Source organism: Erigeron canadensis, chromosome 2 (genome assembly GCF_010389155.1).
Source record: "Erigeron canadensis isolate Cc75 chromosome 2, C_canadensis_v1, whole genome shotgun sequence".
Lineage (NCBI taxonomy): Eukaryota > Viridiplantae > Streptophyta > Magnoliopsida > Asterales > Asteraceae > Erigeron > Erigeron canadensis.
In genome coordinates, this window is record NC_057762.1 from 36891958 (window position 1) to 36912882 (window position 20925).

Below are 20925 nucleotides of genomic sequence, written 5' to 3' on the forward strand. Positions count from 1 at the left end.
TACTTTAAAACCCTAAAAAAAAAATAAATCCAATTTATCAAAAAATCTAAGATGGCAAACCCTAAGGTCTTCTTCGACATGACCGTCGGCGGTGCACCGGCCGGCAGGATCGTGATGGAGCTGTACGCCGACACAACACCACGAACCGCCGAGAATTTCCGTGCACTCTGCACCGGAGAAAAAGGCACCGGCAGCTCCGGTAAGCCGTTGCATTTCAAAGGATCAACATTCCACCGTGTGATCCCTAACTTCATGTGTCAGGGTGGAGATTTCACTAAGGGAAACGGTACCGGCGGTGAATCGATCTACGGCAACAAGTTCGCCGACGAGAATTTCGTTAAGAAGCACACCGGACCTGGAATTCTGTCCATGGCAAACGCCGGTCCGAACACAAACGGATCGCAGTTTTTCATCTGTACGGCGAAGACGGAGTGGCTTGATGGGAAGCATGTGGTGTTTGGGAAAGTGGTTGAAGGTATGGATGTTGTGAAGGCGATTGAAAAAGTTGGATCTGGTAGTGGAACCACCTCTAAGCCTGTTGTGATTGCTGACTGTGGCCAACTTTCTTAAATCTATCTATAGATATAGAGAGATCTATATCGATCTATATTCAATATCTAATTATTATTATGTTTTAGTACTTTTGAGTTTTTAGAGTGTCTCTCTGTGAGAATGGTTTTAGTTTCCTGTGACTGGTGATGTTGAATGAACGGAATTATGACGTATTAGTAAGTTTGATTCCGGTTTGAAATAAAAATTTAGGTTTTAGTTTTATCTCTAATTTGAATAAAGTTGATCTTATAAATATGTGTTTTATCTTGTGATTTGAATTGTTATGTTTATGCTGCTTTGGTTGATTTTTTTCCGGATTTTTATGATGATAATGAGTAAAAGAATCATGAAATCAAACTATCATTCTCACACATCTAAGCTCCAAATACATTGCTCCCGTTGCATACTCGGATTTCAAGTTTATGGAATGATGAAGCTCGTCAAAACAAATGGGACTTCTACTTTCCTGGATGCTTGATATAATTTGATTATGATAAGTTAGATTAGATGTGGCTGAAGCGAGTAATATTTGGTAGGATTGGCATGGACCAGGGAACCCGGTCAATAGAATTGACAGGTTTCCTCAACTCAGTGGCGGTCTAATTTGGTTTTTAGCCGTGGTCGGTTCCAACCTATTTTGTGGTTGTGATGTGGTCGGTTACGTGATATATCATTTTTTTTTTATCGGCAAACCGAAAATCCAAAATCCTTTTATGAACATGTTTTCTGAATTTTGAATGATCACACCGGTCCATTACTTATTTTTTTTTTTATACATGGTTTTCAAATAAAAATAAACCTCGACAATGGACGGTTGGTTGTGTAAACCGGATCTTGTCATTAGGGTGCACAGAGTGTGGTGGTGAGGAACCGGTACCTAATGAAGACTGTGGCGTTGGTTGTGGTGCCCATGAAATTGACTGTTACAAAAAATAATAATAATAATAATGATAATAATAATAATAATGGAAAGGGTGAGTGGTCCACATGTAACGTTCATTTCTCTCGCGCCTTTCTTCTCTTTTCTTTCTTTCTTCCTGTTCCTTTTGTCGATTTGTCACTTTTTTTTTTTTTCATTTCTTTCAAATAACAAGTACACAACTACAAAAATCACTAAAATGAATTAAGGGAGGGGTAAATCAAGACAAAAAAAAATTCCAATTTTTGCACAACTTCCAAAATGTCGCAAAACCCACCGCCCCCAAACAATCGCGATTTAATGCTACCTCCTCTTCCGCCACATAACACCATTGAAAATGTTTACAGGCCGCAACCCGCTGAGGATTTCTTAAGTCAGATGGATGTCGTGTTTTTCGAAACTACCTTTTTTCCTAATATGCGACTGAAAGTCTAGCCGGGTTTTCGCAATTTGCGCGTGGTTCTTCATCACAACAATACGAAGAAGAAGAATAAGAAGAAGTAGAAGAAGAGGAAGAATAAGAAGAGGCCAAGGAGGAAGAAGAAGCAATACCAGAAACTCAAGTCCCGATTAAAGGAAAAAGAGAATGTCGAAATTGGGGGAAGGATGAGGAGACATGTTTGGCAAAAGCTTGGTTAAACGTTTCTGAGGATCCGTACACCGGAAACGCCAAAACGGGCAACTCGTTTTAGAGGAAGGTGAAATGTGAAATGGAAAAACACTTGAAGCGTGATTCGAACCGTAGCCCGAAAATGATTCCTACGAAGTGGAAGGATTTGAAGCAAAAGGTTTCGCGTTTTTGTGGTATTTATAATGTTAAGAAGTGTAAGATGTTGAGTGGCCAAAATGACAAGGATGTGTTTAAGGTGGTCGTGGCGGTTTATATGTGGAAATATAATAGCAGGTCCGAGTTTCCACATGTAGAGGCGTGACAAGTTTTGAGAAACATGCCCAAACGGGCGGAAGTTCTTACCTTGGAGGGGATGGAGGATTCGGGGAGCAAAAGGGCACGAAGGGAATGGTCAAATGTGAATGTCCGTTCATCTGGGGAGGCGTCGATCCATATTGACTTGAACGAGGAATAGGGTGATCAAGAAGAAGAAGGTGGGAACGACGTTGATGCACCACCACGGCTTGGTAGACCCGTGTCGCCGCCCCAACGTAGACCTAGAGGTAAGCAGTCTGCTACATCCACCTCCAGCACATCTGAAGAGTTTTTGAAGATGGTCGCCGAGTTGAAATGCGACAATGAGGATAAAAAATGAGCTCGGGAGGAGAAGCTTCAGATTCAGAAGGCGATGATGGATACTTATATGGTGGCGAAGGAGGCTAGGAAAGTACGGGAGGAGAAGATGACACGTATAGTCCAAAGTCAACAGCTGTCAAACGATATGGACTTCGTCATCAGGTCACACTATCACCTCACCAGGACGATGTTGGAGATGGTGTTGGCGCAGAAACGTGCCATATGTGAGAAATACGGATGACCGATGCCTTAGTTTATATGTTTAAATTGTATGTTTTAGTTATTGTGTGTGTTTGAATAAAAGTTTATGTGTTTTAGTTGTATTTTTAATTTATGTGTTTTAATTTATTTAGTTGATTAAAAATAAATAGAAAATGAATTAAATATAAAAGGGTGGGGAGGGCGGGGATATGCGGTGAGGCACTCCTTGCAATTAGGGAGTGGGCGGGGAGGAAGAGAAAAAGCAGGGAGGGGCGGTAAGGCACCTCCCCACCTTATGAGCATGCTAAAAAAACTTTACTAAGCTCCCGTAACACCTAAAAATTAATGGGAATGGATCTCAGAGCTTTAGTCTTCCCAGTCCACTTAGCTTTACGTTCTAATGGCTAAAATCAACCCACCCGTACTCCCACTGTCATAAAATTGGGATCGAACCAATAGCTGAAGCCCCGTCAGTCATCCCTCATCGAGTATGGTGTCGCGTAACGATTGATATTTAAAAAGAAAAATGATTGTTTAATATGTTTTATCTTCATACTTGTTTTATTTAAACTATAAAACTTATGTTTATAACATATATGTCGTGTTTAGAACTAACGAGTTATACATACTAGAAAATTTCTTACATGTAGAATTTCTACACTTTATTTGATGCATTCTATTTTTCCATGATACTTAATAAATGACTTAAAAATAAAATAAGAATCAGAACAACTTTTTAAGAGGATTCGTGGAAATTCAATTGATATATGTACATTAAATGTTTTGGTTTCTATAGTTTTTGGGCTATCACACCAAATCCTATCAGCTAAACTGTGATTTTTTGTTGTCAATCAGTCACTTCATATAAAATATACGGGTAATTTTTTTTATTTGACCTGAAAAAAAATAAAAATTTGTTGAACTGAAAAATGAAATTTTTTTTTTTTTTCAATGTGAGATTAACTGGTTTAATAGGGATTCTTGTCATTTGGGTGAAGACCAAGGGTTGAACATATTAGCATATAAGTAGGTTAATAGTATTGGTGTATTTAAGAGTAGATAAAATTACAAAACTTTGCTCCTAAATAAAAGTTATCCCCCCCCCGCCCCCCTCCTATGTTTGACTTGTTTTAAACTGATCAAATTTTAGGGGGCAAAGAAAGTAACTTGGCCTGGGGTGAACCACACCTTCAAACCTCCACTGCTACCACTCAAATACCAAATTTTTATAATATTATATATCTCTCTTTATACAATCCCAAACAATCCAGAACAAAAAATATTCAATGTCTTCTTCATGCGCTACATTACCACACAGAGTAACAACACCACATTGTTCTTCAGTCAATAACAAACTTACTCCCACCCTCAAAGTCCATCCTTACAGTAAGTTTTTTTTTTTTAACTCCATTATCAATTCATTATTTACTTACATTTAATGGTCACTGGGAAACTGCCATGTGTGTGTATTAAATATGACTAATTTGTGTATGGTTGGGGTAGGAAATAGATGTGGTTTAAGTAGAAGAAATTTAGCCACAAAAGGAATAGTTGTTGTTGGAGCTTCAGTTATGCCATCTACCTTAGCACCTGAACCTGCTCAAGGTGGTTCTTTTTTTTTTTTGTGTTGCTTTTGTGATTGGTTAAATGATATGATGGTATTTGATATACATATATGTATGTATGTATGTGTAGGTTTAGAGAGATTACCTTTCAAGAATGAAGGATATAAGTTTTGGACATGGAGAGGTCACAAGATTCATTATGTTGAACAAGGAGAAGGTTTTCCGATTGTTCTAATTCATGGTTTTGGTGCTTCTGCTTTTCATTGGAGGTTTCTTTCTCTTTTGCTTTTTGTAACATTTACTTTAACTATTGTGTGTGTTTGTCGGTTTTTTCTGGGGTGGGAGAACCTTTTGTCCTTTTAGCTAATTCTAAAGATACTAGTTGTGGGAGATTAATGTCGTTGGCTTACGTCGAATGAATTGTCTCTATGAATTGTTTAGGGAAATTGTGTTCTTTGACTAAGACAGAAACAGTTGGTTGGACCACCGTCTAAGTGAGCTTGATTTACCCCTCATATGATTTGCTTTAAGGGGTATGGTATGATATGGGCAGGTTTGAGTTTCCGGTAAATCAGCTACAAGAAAAGTAGTCTTGACATATTGGTTTAGCTTATATTGTTGGAATCTCTGGATCAGATCTTATGAAGCACTTTATTTGAATTTGTTTGATGGATTTGTTAAAGTAAGTAACTGCTCAGTGTCGCCTTCCGCGGGTTTTGAGCCCCAATACCTCGACGGTGTATGAGGGAGGTTAAGATGTAGGCAGACCTTACCTCTACCTAAGTAGAGATGCTGCTTCCAGTTTCTACCTAAATGGTAGAAAAGGCCCTCCAACCTTTGCATGGGATGAGGATCGAACCCATGACCTCTGTTTCCAGAGGCAAGGGTGTTTACCACTGATCCAACCACTGATCGACGGTGTTTGATGGATTTGTTAGATTCCTCTAAGATGCTTATAGAAGTTGAAAATCAACAACGAGGGAGAAAAGTTTACAATTTGGTTACAACTCTCTTTTCAGCGGACAAATTGTGTTTAATCTTGATGTAAACTAATCTCCAAAATCTCTATTAAATCCAATAACTTAAGAGGCAGGATAAGTGATCTTTCGTTATATCAATATATAGGACATTTTGGTGTAAAATCCTGATCCTTTATCATATCTATAGGTACAATATACCTGAATTGGCTAAAAAGTACAAGGTTTATGCTGTGGACTTACTCGGTTTTGGCTGGAGTGAGAAGGCACTCGTTGACTATGATGCATTAGTGTGGAGAGACCAGGTTGCCGATTTCTTGAAAGAGATAGTGAAAGAACCAACAGTATTGGTTGGAAATAGGTATCTCGTCTGCTAGTTTATGTTCCATTTATTCATGATTGTCGGATTATTCATGTGTGTTTAAACTTTAAAGTCTCTGATTCTTTGAGTTTCTATACGTTTAATTTGGTTAACAATTAACAAAAAGGATTTTCCCATATCTATACGAATGTTTTGCACTTTTGCTCTGTGAAAAATGTCTGAAGTATCCTTAAACGATTACAAAATAGGCAAATCTTGCAAGTGCAAATCAGTGTTGATATGCTATAACAATCAATACTTTTTAGCATTTGCAAATAGGCCATGAAGTAATTGTTTGTTGAAACTTCTCAAAAAGGGAAATTGTGTATCTATTTCAGGCTCTAGACATACATAATAGCACAAAATAAGCTAGTAAGTTGGTACTTTGAATCTCTGTCTGCACCCAATGCTCCCAACACTGGTGACATTAGTGTGGTTAATCTTTGGGAACTGGAATCCTAAAGCCAATGAGATTGTCTTTTAGTTCTTATACGCCACTTGGTCCTTGGCGTATTAAGTGGTTATATATACATATTATTCTCAAAATTAGCGTGCCTTTGTTTTTTGTCACAGACATTTCATTGATTTGTAAATTGGAAAATTTCAGTCTTGGAGGGTTTACTGCTTTGGTGGCAGCAGAAGCAATGCAACAGCAAGTTGTCGGCATCGCATTACTGAACTCTGCCGGACAGTTCGGAAACACAGATGATGCAACCACCACCGAGGTCGAAGAATCCCCCCTGCAAAAGTTTCTTCTGAAGCCACTAAAGGATGTTTTCCAGCGCATAGTTCTTGGATTCTTATTTTGGCAAGCCAAACAACCAGCTCGCGTTGAATCCGTCTTGAAGAGTGTAGGTCAAGTTATTCTTGCATTACTTACTTTGCGTCATTTATAATAATCATTAGTATTATGGAAAGCTTAAGTTAAGCTCCTTCTGTCCCTCGAGGAGTGTTACTTGACAATTTTTCTTAGTACCAATATATAGTAATTTCTATTCCGTTTCTTCAATTGCATTATTTAACCTGACTCAGTAATTAACAGCTTTAAATATCTGAAGCACCCCTTTAGGCTTTTGACACAAACATAATAGAAGAATTCTGTGAATCCGAATCAAAACCATCATTATAGTAACAATCAGAAATGGCAAATAGTTAATTTTAGCATCAAACGAATCTTAAAATTCTTTTGGAGTTATGGGACATCCAATTCAAGGAATGTATTGTGATTTAAAATCGATTGAAAGGAATAGATGAAAATGGATGACTATACTGCCTCTCTCTTTCATAATTTGAATAAATGCTAATTTCTTTCTTTATATCTTGGTGCACCTGCTGATTTACAATATTTTGTAAGAAAATATGTCTTCATGTACCAGACTAACTCAGAAGTTCCGTTTAATTTTCAGGTGTATAAAAATACATCAAATGTTGATGATTATCTCATTAAATCAATTATCAGACCAACAGATGATCCAAATGCCGGAGAAGTCTATTACAGGTATCGTACACATGCTAGACCAGTAGGTTGTCTTTTTTCCACCCTTTACAAAGACGACTCGAAAAACCACACCATAAGGCTTTGCTTCGTCCTAGGAGCCACTGTTTCCACCTGTCTAGGCTTCTCTATCGCTCATGACTGGTATATGAGGATGAATAACAGAAACTATTGCGAGAAGGGCTATTTCAATTTCGTCATTTTGGGATAAAAATGAAATGGGCCTTAAAAACTTAAACATAGTGGTTCGTTTTTTGGACAAATACTATTTTGCTGCCTGCCCATTGACTTGCCAAAGATCAGTAACTTGTCTGACTGTTATAAGTTCATTAAGTAATGGGGGTTGCAATGTCGCATGACAAATACTAATGGGTCTAATTGACTTCGGATTGAAACATGCAAAGTTGACTTGGGTTAATTTGCAAACAGTTTTTGCCTGCTTTTGTTTTTCACAAATAGTTACTGTGTTATATATAACTGAAAACCCAATATCATTACAATGTCATTCAGAATTTCTTAATAAAATCGATTTAGACATATACATTAAAGTTAGACTGCAGGCGACTTTCAAACTGATTGACCTTTCAACTATTCTATGCCTTCTCCTTTTGGCTATTTTTTTCATTTGACTCGTCTGAGATAGAGCACTACCATAATTGACCCATCATAAGTAAATGGATCGAACTTGTTAAATTTAATCAAAGACTGAGGCATATTGTGCAGTTTTTTACATACTATGGATTATGACGTATGTAAGGTTTCTTGCAGATTAATGACACGATTTATGTCAAATCAGAGAAAGTACACACTCAACAGTGTGCTGAGCAAACTTTCTTGCCCATTGTTGTTAGTTTGGGGAGACTTAGACCCGTGGGTGGGTCCTGGAAAGGCAACCAGCATCAAAGAGTTCTATCCAAACACATCAATTGTAAATCTACAGGCAGGACATTGTCCCCATGATGAAGTCCCTGAGCTTGTCAACAAAGCCTTGGTAGAGTGGCTATCTGCTCTACCATCCACATCCATTGCTCCTCAAATCGTATAAACATTTTATACCAAAACTTGTAAGTATATATGCCCTGTATATTCATGGATCACATAATCTGATGAAATACTTAAAAAATTCAGTCCTCCGATTAGGGTATGTTTAGTTGGTATTGAAAGCATGTTAACGAGAAAGGATGGACTTGTGAACAAATTGTGGGGTGCTTTTGTAAACAGATAGTTGGGCAAGCAAGTTGAACTATTAAGAAGTCGTCTGAAGTCTGTATCTTTGTTACCATTGACTTGTCTAGCTCATTGGATTTATACATGTTCCGGTTATATTACTCGTGTTAATATCTTAACAGGTCATATCTAGTTAAACGGGCTTGGATAATATCTTGTCCAAGTTTTGTCAATCTGATCATCTTTGATGGGGACTTATTGAAAACCTTTTTTCTTCCAAAATAGTTATTAAAGACTAATAATAGGTATATTGGAGAAAAACTAATTAGACAACTTATTTGACGATGATTAATAATTCTTTAAAAATAAAAGCTTATAGTTTTAAGTTTTATAGCTAATGAAAAAACGCTTTTCATCAGGTTTTTGGCATATGTTTTTGATAGATTAAAAAGTTACTGAAAATTCCATGCGACAAAACTTGTGCTTATAGAAAATAATTGACTGAAATACATATCAAGGAATTCGAATTGTAAATTGATATTTCTCCACTCATGAAAAGCATCCACAATGGTGTAAATTTATATTTCGAATTGTAAAAATTTAAAGTGAAATGTTTCTTACGCAAACAAGAATAATGTATAATAAATTATCTTAAGCATATATTTGAAAGTGAATCATAAGGGTTATAGTTTAATAGTAAAGAATTAATACACAGAAGTTTTAAGTTTGAATCTTAAGATGAATCATGAAAGTTTATATCCCTTGTAGTCACAGAGGTTCGCCCGTGACAACTCCATGCTACCTGTTGACAAAGTGGTTGTTTTGGGAGTTGGGACTAGGCAACTCACAAAATAGACCGGACACACAGGTTACAAAAGAAAAAAAGGTAAACTTAGCTCTCGTGGCTATATCTAAAAGAATATCACATACACAAAAACAATATTTATGTTAAACATAACTATCTTCGTATTTTCGTATTATAAGTATAATCACTTATAGAGTTATAGGCTCGAAACCATGATTGCCATAATTATCAAAAAAAGACGCTAGACATGATTTTTAGAGGTATGATTAATCAAAACACTAAGCTATAAAATAACATGATGATTAAAAGTGATTTCCAAACAACATTTTATTATATTTATGTAATATTTTAGAATGTAGTAACCATATTATTAAAATATCGTTGGTGAGAAATTTTTTTAGAGTACATGCATCCTGTACCTGGCAATAAGTTTCAGAGTCAAACTTTTGTTCATCCATATCGAATATCAATAACTACAAAACATTTTTAATTCCCTGATAAATTCACCATATTTTTTCCAATAATAAAAGGAAAGACTATATATCTATCATCATGGGAGAAAATAAGAGCAAGATTTTGATCATCGGGGGAACCGGGTACATCGGAAAGTTCATCGTTGAGGCCAGCGCAAAAGCCCGTCACCCGACTTTTATAATGGTCAGAGAAACCACAACAAAACATCCTGACAAATCCAAGCTTCTTGACAACTTCGAAAATCTTGGTGTCACCCTTCTTTTTGTAAGTAGTGTCTTTCTTTCTGTTAGTCCTTAAGACCGAAATTATATATCGTTGATCTATTTTATTTTTATTATCTTCTCAACTTTGCTAATTGACTTCTATAGTAAAGAGTAATTGAGTTTTTTTATTTTTATTTTTAGGGGAAGTTGGACATTATCAAATTAGAAAATGTAACAAATTAAGAAAATGGTCTTTATATAGATATGATGTTAAGATCATATGGTTATTGAATTTGATGAAAGTATAGTATTAACGTAGGGCGATATTCATGATCATGAAAGTTTGGTGAATGCCATCAAGCAAGTTGATGTTGTGATCTCAATAGTAGGTGGAGAATTGGTAGCTGACCAAGTCAACCTCATTGCAGCTATTGAGGAAGCTGGAAATGTTAAGGTAAAGTTATTGCAGTAAATTTTATGACAACTGTTAAGGGTAAAAAATGGAATCTTATATGTATTTAACATACAAGTAATTCTTAAGTTTATGATTTTGAAAACTTAAAACAGAGATTTCTACCTTCGGAATTTACCACCGACGTCGACCGTGTCACTGCGGTGGAGCCGGCAAAGAGCGCCTTTGGGGCAAAAGCAGCTATCCGTAGAGCCATTGAAGTAGCAGGAATCCCATACACTTTTGTAGCATCTAATGGTCCTGCCGGATCCTTTTTACCCACACTATGTCAAATCGACGCTGACACAGCCCCAAAAGAGAAACTAACCATCCTTGGGGATGGAAACCAGAAAGGTACAATCTTCGGTTCTTAAATACTCTACATAAAAAAAAAATAGCATGCCAATGCTAAATGGACTATACAAATGCTTAATTGTGATGGGCATTGCAAGCCCTCTAATCAACTTTCGGCTTTTTATCATTCCATCTAGCCATTTTTGTGAAAGAGGAGGAAATAGCTTCTTGTACCATTAAAGCAATTGATGACCCGCGTACCTTGAACAAGGTAAGGTATTGTTTTTCAGGCCCAAAGGCAACATAGTTTCATTCAACGAACTTGGTTCCATTTGGGAAAGCAAAATTGGAAAGACCCTTGAGAAAACATATGTTTCCGAGGAGCAACTTCTCAAAAACATCCAAGGTGAGCTCAACCAATAAACACAATAAGACCATTTTAGCTCAAAATAATTCAATAGTATATCATGTCGTGGGCTAGTTGTATTGACTTCAACTGTTTGTTTCTGCAGAGGCTCCATTTGGGTTAAGACAGCTTATAATGTCCATACTACATGCTGTTTTCATCAATGGATGTACAAAAAACTTTGAAATCGAACCTTCATTTGGTGTGGAGGCTAGTGAGCTCTATCCGGAGTTTAAGTTCACCAGTATAGATGAGTATCTTACCAACATGGCTTGAAGTCTTTGCTTACGTCATCTCTTCTGATGGAATAAATGTTTCCTATGGAACCCAATGGTTGTCTGTTCATCTCTTAAATTCCATCTTCTTCCTTTTTGTAATATATCTGTTTGTAATCATTAAATTATAAATTTGATCACATAAACTGCTAGGCTATCAGGATTATAGGGTCAACTATTATGCGGATACACTCTAGTTAGATAAAATATGAAATGGTCTAACAAGAAATTAGAAGTTACAAACACCACTTAACACATTGAGATTCTCAAAGGTGATCCAACTTTATAGGTAAGATTAGATCAACTTTAACTATTGGATTAAATCTAATGATTAAGATTTAAACATCAAATTACAATCTTGACAAATAGATTTAATTCAATTCCAATGACTAAAGTTGTTTCAACTTTACTTATAAAGTTAAGGGTTTTGTTAAATAAAACCCTAAGGACTTTCGTTAAGGTGCATTAATTAGTTGTATACTTACCATAAAATTTAGGAGGTTGATTTTTAATATGAAAATGTACAATCTTTTTATGCATGTTAAATGAAGCCCTAAAGGTTTGTTTAATATTTTTCTAAAGGTAGATCAACTTTAAAGATGCTAATCCAATAAAAAATAAACACATATGACACCTAAATGAAACCAAACACCAAATGTGATCTAGTATATACTTGAATATTTATTATTAATACATCAATTTTCGATTTGGATATAACTGTTAATCATTTCTACGGCTGTTAACTGATGGCCAGTCTACTTAGAGGCTACGTTTGGTAAGAGTTTTTTAAAAGCTTTTAGGGAGCTTTAGCTTTTAGCTTTGAACAAAAAACTCTTATCATGTTAAAAGCTTTGTTTGGATGCAATTAGCTTTAGCTTTTATTTGGAAAAAAAACTTCAAAATTAAACGCTACTTAGGTAGCGTTTCAGGAACTTTAGTTTTTCGATGAAGTTTTTAGTTATTAAAAGTACACAAATGCCTCTTGAAGTTACAGATACAACTACCATACCAAACATTTTTAAAAAATAAAAGTTCTAGCTAACAGTTTTGCTTAAAAGCTACAGCTTACAACTCCAACTAAAAGTTATAGCTACGAGCTACAGCTACTTTTTCCAAACATACCAAGTATTTCAGCCAATTTTACCGTATAAAATTCAAATATTTACTGGTATTACTTACTCCTTCAATACAATTATTCAATAAATTACTTTAAATGCCATTTAATTTACAAGGTCTAACTTTCTCATACGTTAAATGTGACCACAAAGGCTAAAAGCCAAATTAGCATGTACCAAAAAAATTGGAGTAAATCTTTTACGAGTATTTAGAAAACATAATAACCCAAACCAAACGAAAAACAACGGTTTTTGATATTGAAAACCGAAAAGGTTCGGTTGGCTTGAATGTTTTATATCGTACGTAAATTTCACCCATACCCCCATTTTTATTCATTCATTCATTCATATAAAATTATCAATCAGTCCAACGCCTTATTTAAATATATATATACTAGAGGGATACCCGCGCGTTGCAGCGGCACCTGTGGAAAAAGAAAGACGGTTAAATGTGGGGGTATCATGAACAAAAAACAATGGGCTGTATTGAATAGAAATACACGTGATGCAGCTAATAATTTTAATCGAATATAGAAATTAAACTGAGATCTTGTCTTTTACATCAACTAACTCTTATCAAACCAGCATTATAAAGATTAAAATAAAATTGAAAAAAAAACTACTTTCAATCTACATGACTATACATAGTGAACAACCTGCAAACATCAATATACCACAATATCCATTACTTAAACGCACAAACATTTCTATTCCAAAAAAATGAATGACAGATACGTAGATGCATAGGATTTTTCTAAGGGTATTTTAGGAAGTTCAAGAATAAAATGTTTGGGAAAGTGTAAATTATAAGGGTAAAATATGAAATTTAAAGGTAGAATGTTTAATTTGAGGAAGGGTAGTTTGTTTATACAGGGAATATAGATATATTATCTCCACTAAAATCACAGCTTAGATATATCCAACTAACAGCAAACATAATCATCATATATGGCAGAAAATAAGAGCAAGATATTGATCATAGGAGGAACCGGGTACATCGGAAAGTTCATTGTAGAGGCAAGTGCAAAAGCCGGACATCCCACTTTTGTGTTGGTCAGAGAAACCACAACCAAACATCCTGACAAATCCAAGCTTCTTGACAACTTCAAAAATAATCTTGGTGTCACACTTCTTATTGTAAGTCACTCTAGTCTCGTGTGTTCTTTTTTGTAAATATATAGTATATATAAATTTGTGTGTTTATATATATATATATATGGTTTAATGGAATTAATTATTAATGTAGGGAGATATTCATGATCATGAAAGTTTGATGAATGCAATCAAATTAGTTGATGTTGTGATCTCAATGGTTGGTGGAGAATTGATAGGTGACCAAGTCAAGCTCATTGCAGCTATTAAGGAATGTGGAAATGTTAAGGTAAACTTACAACTTTATAAGCACAACGGTACATACAATGATACAAATACATACAAGTTTCTTTCTTAATTATACTACTTTTTTTGGGGGTTAGATTTTTTTAATTATACTATCATATCGATCTTAATCATAGAAAAGGTCTAATATATTTATTATATTTACTAAAATAGGTTTTATTAATTTTATTATTTTTTTCAGCATAATTGTCCGGCCCACTAATTTGAGCTGACTTGTCCATAACGACCACTCACTTTATGAGTAACTTCGTAGTCATTGTGTTTTGAACCCAATGTTTTTAAAAGATTTTAGTCATATCGGTGTGAAAAAAATTTATGGTATTATCTGTATTACTGGAAATATCGACCGGTATGACTATTTTAATTTATTTTATCTTTTATATTAAAATCTTACACAACTTGTTACAATTTAACGAAAATAGTCAAAATACAATTATAATCCACTAAAAAATAATACCAAATAGATATTTCATAACAAAATATAAGTTTCAAAGTTTACAAATAACAAAAAATAACATTAAGGTATCATAAAAATAATTTTTAAAAAACTTCAAAAAAAGAAAAAATGAAGATACCGAAAATATCGGAACGGTAACACTGGAAAATACCGGCCGGTATTGAATAGGAAAAATACCGAGAAAATACCAAGCTTAAAATACCAGAGGACCCTCCGATACCGGTAATACCAGCCGGTATATACTGGTATTTAAAACATTGGTTGAACCTTCGTGAGTTATAAGACGATTAAACCAAATAATGTTATACTAAAGTAAAATGATTAATCCTCTCAACTTATCCCCAAAAATACTCTTAGGGACAAGAGTGCAGTTGTTGGCAAAATACATCGGATCTTTCCTTTGACAAATCGGCTATTTCCTTTGGCTAATCGGCTCATTGGCTTTATTGCATCATTTAAATTGACATGTGCAATTGGCTCTTTTGGCAAGTAGTATCGGCTATATTTGGCCAATTGTAGTGAACGTTTGTATTTTAATTGGCAAGTAATTTGCCACCTTTTTTTTTCAAAATTCCATTGGCTCTTTATGGCAACAAGTGACATTCACCCTTCATTTTGGTTAGTTTTTGGTAAAAAATGGCAAGATATGTAGTGGAGACATGACACACTCTGATTGATCCAAAAACATGCCAAGAGTTGCCAAAGTGTCAAACTTTGACACTGCAACCCTTTCCCCTTAATACTATGAGAATGCTATAGTTCTAATCAAAGAATGAGATTAGGATAGAAAATTAATAGATTACACCTGACATGAAATAAAAACATTGATCAGAACTATTAAGAGAATGAGTTAGGAGTATCTATCATTAACATATGCTACTAGATGTTGACATATGCAAGTTGTAACTCAAGTTAAAGTTAGAGTTAATTACTGAAATGGTACCTCACGTTTGCGCCATATTACTGATTTCATACCTTTTCTTTCGAAATTACGCTGATCATACCCAACGTATGCATATTTCCACTCAGACCATACGGGAGGCTAACGCCGTCACCTGACCATTAAAACCTCCCCTACGTGACTTGCACGTGATGGGTAAATATGTAATATCACGTTTCCTAATTACTGAAATGGTACCTAACGTTTGCACGATATTGCTGGTTTCATACCTATATGTTTCTTAATTATTTAAATGGTACCTAATGTTTAGTTATTAATTTATTTTATTTATTTTTAATTTGTTTTATTTTTCTTTTATAAAAATTCTCCAAAACTTGTTACAATTTAATGAAAATAGTCAGAATACACTTATAATCCACTCAAAAATAATACCAAATAGCTATTTCATAACAAAATATAAGTTTTAAAGTTCACGAATAACCAAAAATAGCAATAAAGTATCATAAAACAATTTTAAAAAAATTTGCGAGGAAATTTTTTTTTGAAAAAATTCCGGAAATACCGCAATGGTAATACCAGAAATACAAGTCAGTATTTACTGCGACACGAAGCTTAAAGCAATTTTTTAAATACCCGTAAATATCGGCTGATATTTCTAGTATTCCTGGATATTTTTGGTATTACCGTTGCGGTATTTTCGAAATTTTATAAAAGAAAATTTTATTTTTTTTAAAAATTATTTTTATGATACTTTATTACTATTTTTGATTATTCGTAACTTTAAAACTTATATTTTGTTATGAAATAACTATTTGGTATTATCTTTTAGTGGATTATAGGTGCATTTTGACTATTTTCATTAAATTATAACAAGTTTTGAAGAATTTTTATAAAAGAAAAATAAAACAAATAAAATAAAATAAATTAATAACTAAACATTAGGTACCATTTAAGTACTTAAAAAACATATAGGTATGAAACCAACAATATCGTGCAAACGTTAGGTACTTTTTCAGTAATTAGGAAACGCGATATTAAATATTTACCCCTCACGTGCAAGTCACGTGGGGGAGGTTTTAACGGTCAGCTGACAGCGTTAGCCTCCAGTATGGTCCGAGTGGAGATTTGCATACGTTGGTTATGATCAGCGTATTTTCGAAAGGAAAAGTATGAAACCAGTAATATGACGCAAACGTGAGGTACCATTTCAGTAATTAACTTTTAAAGTTATGAATATATATTGTAGAGATTTCTACCTTCAGAATTTGGAACTGACGTGGACCGTGTCACTGCGGTCGAGCCAGCCAAGAGTGCCTTTGCAAGAAAGGCAGCCATCCGAAGAGCCATTGAAGCCGCAGGAATCCCACACACATTTGTAGTATGTAATGGTTTTGCGGGATACTTTTTACCCACCGTGGGCCAAATGAACACTTACACAGCCCCTAGAGAGAAAATTACCATCCTTGGCGACGGAAACCCGAAAGGTACAACTTTTTCTGTATAAGATACAACACGATAATGCCACATGAGACGTTGTATTTCTACTAATTCTCTCGTCTCTTTTTCTATATATATAGCCATTTTTGTCAAAGAAGAGGAAATAGCTTCGTGTACCATTAAAGCAATTAATGACCCGCGTACCTTGAACAAGGTATTGTTTTTCAGACCCAAAGGCAACACGGTTTCGTTTAACGAACTTGTTTCCATTTGGGAAAGCAAAATCGGAAAGACCCTCGAGAAAACATATGTTTCCGAGGAACAACTACTCAAAAACATCCAAGGTGAGTTCGATCATAGAACACACTTGAACTTTTTCCTTTATCTCAAAAATATATAGTTGTATATGATGATGTACGTGGTCAAGTTATATGGAAGAATTAATGCTAAGGTGTCTGTTTTGCAGAGGCCCCTTTTGGCTTAAGCATTGTATTGTCCATAATGCATTCTGTTTTGATCAATGGTGCTGCAACAAACTTTGAAATCGAACCGTCTTTCGGTGTGGAGGCTAGTGAGCTCTATCCCGAATTCAAGTTCACCAGCGTCCATGAGTATCTTGATCAAATTGTCTGAAGTCTTTGTTTCGTATAATCGAATAATTGTCTACTTTATGTAATTCATCTTACGAGCCGTTTGGTTTGTGTAATGCAATGAAATTATAATTGGAAATTTTTACCTTCAAAATTGTTTTAAGTTAGATACGAAGGAATTTGAAATGAAATGAAATTCCTTTAATCAATAGAATTTTGTAGAAATTCAACATATCTTAAAAATCCTTTATTTTACTGAAGAAAAGTTAGATAGCCTCAAATTCTATTACGAGTAATTAAAGTAATAGATTGCATTTACAATTTTACATTACTTCATTACCCAACTTACAATAATTTATAGATTGATTTTTTGAAGGTAAGAATTTTCGATTCCAATTCATCCACGAACCAAAAAGCTCGTTAGACTTTGATGGAATATATATTTTTATAAATTTCAAAATACATCATATATATTTTCTCTATGAAATGTCAGTATTATAATCTATAGGGTTATTGGTTTATTCTTTATGGTTTTTGACTACCTTGTGTTATTCTATAGGGTCTAAATTTCACTTATTACATTTGTATGGATAGATTATTATAGGTTAGGAGTAGTCAAAACTTTAATAAAATCAATCAATTATTTTTCTGAAGACCTTTTAACGAAATACAAGTTAATAATATTTATAATGAACAAAAGCCTATACTTTCTTGCATAATTTTTGAACAAAAGAAAATCTATTTTTTTCTATCATAATTTTTATAAAAAATAAGAGTTTCTCTTCACTTAAAAAACATTGAACAATAAATGGTTTTTCAACACGGAGCTCTCTGATATCAAAAAGAATGAGTCCGTTTCTAGTTTAGTGGTCTTATGTAAAAAATGACGGGAAATGTTTGTTTTATATTGAAACTTAATGTTATCGGTAAAAAATATGGACAAATTAAAGTATTTTAAGATATATATAGTAGAGTAAAATATAATGCCCGACAAATTAATAGAATAAATTTAAAGCATTTTAATATATAAAATTGATAATCATGGATAGTGAAAAAATTTAGATGGGAATAATTAAAAGGGTACATTTGGTAAATTCAAAAAGACTAATTTAGTTAGGGATCAGTATATTGAAATGTAAAAAACTTTATACGAATTGTCATAGTATATATCGAACTTCAATCATATACATTGTATGTAATGAAGTTTCAAACTTTGCACATTGTATGTACTCGCGTATATGTGGCAACCATATAAGCTATCACTTGTAAGTATTTTATTTGGTCGGATACATACAATGCACATGATTTAAAAGTTCATTATATACAATGCACATGATTGAAGTTTGTTACACACTATGATAATTTATGTAAAATTGATTGCATTATAAAATACTAAACCCATTTAGTTAATGTAGAATGTCAATTCCAATGAGAATATACTATCTATTAAATATATGTTATATATGCCTTTATTTACGACATATATTTAAAAAGGGGAATGATATTTAAACAACAAAATTTTGTCATCTACAACAAATATACAAATTGTATTATGCAGTGTATAACTGCATTATGCAAGATTTGTTGTAGATGGATAAAATTTGTTATAACAATATCACTTCCCATTTAAAAAACCCTTTCACTTTTTAAATGTTGTACATAATTTAAATAACAAATGTTCAACAAAAAAGGTTTTGTTTTTCAACAATTAATGACTATAAAATACTCACGTATGTGTTACTGTAATTATTGTTTAACAAAAAAAAAACGTATTCGTAATTAATCTGTAGGTGGACTATACTTTGATCCCTTTAAATCATTATCAAATGTTCACAATAGGTTTCGTCCTATACATATTTAGGGGTGATCGTGAGTATATAATTTTTATCTATGGTGTCTCTAGATGAATTCTCTCCTCCAGGTTTGTAGATGATACGGGATTTGAATCGAGAACTTAAATTGAGAAATTTTTTTTGCAAAGGAACTATCTGGTGTAGACCCTTTAGACTCTGAACTTGTTTGACCGTTTAGACCCATACCCATTTTGATCCGTTTACCAACCCCGATGCAACCCGCCCATCATATCTGGCCTAATACACATTTGTTCATTGGTAAAAACTAAAAAGATGTCATATAAGAATCATTGTTATGTTATTGGTATAGTCAATTTTGGTCAAATGGATTTCTTTATTGTGAATATATCACGATAAACTTGATATGCGTATACGACTGATACTATCGAGTAGTATTTACTTTTCAGTTGGAACTATATCTACTCGAAATAGATTGCGGTGACCACTCGCGCGTAGTTTAAAACAAGCATTTTCGAGTTTTAACTCAGTTGACATATATATATGAACGTTTGGAGTTTTTTCTGAGTCGAAATTCTAATTTAATAACTCTTTAAAATATGGATGTGAATCATTTGAATGTAGAAATGGTTGAAAGAAGACTTGAATGATAATATTGGACTAGAAAAACCTTTAAATTGAATAAATATTATCTATTGAATGAGTAGGTTCTAGAAGCCGATGAGCGACGACTTTACAGCGCGTCATACCAAAGTGTTTGGTGACGTTAAAAAGAACATCATTAATCTTTTATTTTATTTTGTTTTATCTTAACATTGAACATCATTAATCTAGACTGTTTTCGAGACGAGGTACCGGCTGATTGTTCACCAACTTGCTATATATTACTCGTAATTGATGTTTCATTTTCTTTCTATAAAATTTAATAAATATTTTTAAACAATATTCCAAAAGATTACCAAGCTAATTAGCTAACTACTCGTAATATATAATCAGACAATTAATATGAATAATAAATTGTTATCAAGTAGTGTTTGGCATGATGACTAAAAGTTTTAGCTATATAAAATTATAAGAGAAAATTATATTTTTCGTCCCTCAACTTGGCAAATTTCACAGTTTTGATCCTAAAGTGAATTAATTACAAAAAAACCCCTAAAGTTGGTTGTTTTTTTCATTTTACACTCCGCGACCTAACGGAGTTAAATTTTGGCCGTTAACCCTTACACGTGCCAAACACGTGAGGGCATTTCCGTCATTTTCTCCTTTAAGACCAAAAATGAAAAAATATACAACTTTAGGGACCAAAAGTGAAAACATATACAACTTTAGGGACCAAAAACGTAACAACAGTTTAACTTTAAAAGGTGACAACACATCCCAATTAAACAACTCGTAAATAAATATAAACCTTCAAATCTATTTTTAATTGAAATTTGAAACTAGAATCCTAACTATCAGAACTCCTAAATTGATAAATATATATAAAATATGAAAATATATAGTTGGAAACTTCAGACTACTATAATGAAACAGAGTGGAAACGTGGCGCATGACTCATGAAGTGGTGATGAGTTAAACTTAATTTCATCAACTTTATTGGGTATGTACCTCATTTTCATTGGATATACATTCTATATGAAAAACTTACAAAAGAAAACTCAATTTAAATTTTTTACACTAATTTGGATAGTCAAAGGGTATGCAAATGTATACCCTGCCTAAGCTATACGTCCACCACTGAATATAGTGGTGGTGGTAATAGGTGGATATGGTGGCGATGAAGGATGAGCATAATGATAGCTGTTGTGCTCACGGTGGCCAG

The 20925-nt window shown here is 33.8% G+C and overlaps 3 protein-coding genes, 1 long non-coding RNA gene and 1 pseudogene across 4 annotated transcripts; 4 read left to right on the forward strand and 1 right to left on the reverse strand.

Annotated features, from left to right (window-relative positions):
• Positions 1 to 807, forward strand: LOC122587174 (peptidyl-prolyl cis-trans isomerase). Its single transcript, XM_043759265.1, has one exon. It carries the CDS (start codon positions 52 to 54, stop codon positions 568 to 570), a length of 519 nt encoding a protein of 172 aa, XP_043615200.1. The 5' UTR covers positions 1 to 51; the 3' UTR covers positions 571 to 807.
• A 3299-nt stretch (positions 808 to 4106) lies between these two features.
• Positions 4107 to 8644, forward strand: LOC122587138 (pheophytinase, chloroplastic). The gene is made up of 7 exons (XM_043759227.1): positions 4107 to 4304; positions 4422 to 4523; positions 4614 to 4752; positions 5651 to 5821; positions 6429 to 6672; positions 7228 to 7319; positions 8085 to 8644. The coding sequence occupies exons 1-7, from the start codon at positions 4205 to 4207 to the stop codon at positions 8359 to 8361; spliced, it is 1125 nt and encodes a 374-aa protein (XP_043615162.1). The 5' UTR covers positions 4107 to 4204; the 3' UTR covers positions 8362 to 8644.
• Positions 8645 to 9702: 1058 nt separating this feature from the next.
• Positions 9703 to 11531, forward strand: LOC122586785 (annotated as a pseudogene).
• On the reverse strand, positions 10453 to 13573 carry LOC122586787. The gene is made up of 2 exons (XR_006322073.1): positions 13503 to 13573; positions 10453 to 11498 (listed from the first exon to the last, which is right to left on the reverse strand). It is a non-coding gene; the product is annotated as an uncharacterized LOC122586787 (long non-coding RNA).
• LOC122586786 (phenylcoumaran benzylic ether reductase POP1-like) lies at positions 13409 to 17443 on the forward strand. Its single transcript, XM_043758773.1, has 5 exons — positions 13409 to 13643; positions 13753 to 13887; positions 16509 to 16746; positions 16840 to 17043; positions 17166 to 17443. The coding sequence occupies exons 1-5, from the start codon at positions 13455 to 13457 to the stop codon at positions 17330 to 17332; spliced, it is 933 nt and encodes a 310-aa protein (XP_043614708.1). The 5' UTR covers positions 13409 to 13454; the 3' UTR covers positions 17333 to 17443.
• Positions 17444 to 20925: the final 3482 nt, after the last annotated feature.

Bases quoted from the DNA above. Each gene is read 5' to 3' on its own strand.
- LOC122587174 (XM_043759265.1), top strand. From the start codon at position 52: ATGGCAAACCCTAAGGTCTTCTTCGACATGACCGTCGGCGGTGCACCG.
- LOC122586786 (XM_043758773.1), top strand. From the start codon at position 13,455: ATGGCAGAAAATAAGAGCAAGATATTGATCATAGGAGGAACCGGGTAC. The intron at 13,644-13,752 runs GTAAGTCACTCT...TTATTAATGTAG, and splicing joins TTGGTGTCACACTTCTTATT to GGAGATATTCATGATCATGA. The intron at 13,888-16,508 runs GTAAACTTACAA...TATATATTGTAG, and splicing joins AGGAATGTGGAAATGTTAAG to AGATTTCTACCTTCAGAATT.
- LOC122587138 (XM_043759227.1), top strand. From the start codon at position 4,205: ATGTCTTCTTCATGCGCTACATTACCACACAGAGTAACAACACCACAT. The intron at 4,305-4,421 runs GTAAGTTTTTTT...TGGTTGGGGTAG, and splicing joins CCTCAAAGTCCATCCTTACA to GAAATAGATGTGGTTTAAGT. The intron at 4,524-4,613 runs GTGGTTCTTTTT...ATGTATGTGTAG, and splicing joins AGCACCTGAACCTGCTCAAG to GTTTAGAGAGATTACCTTTC.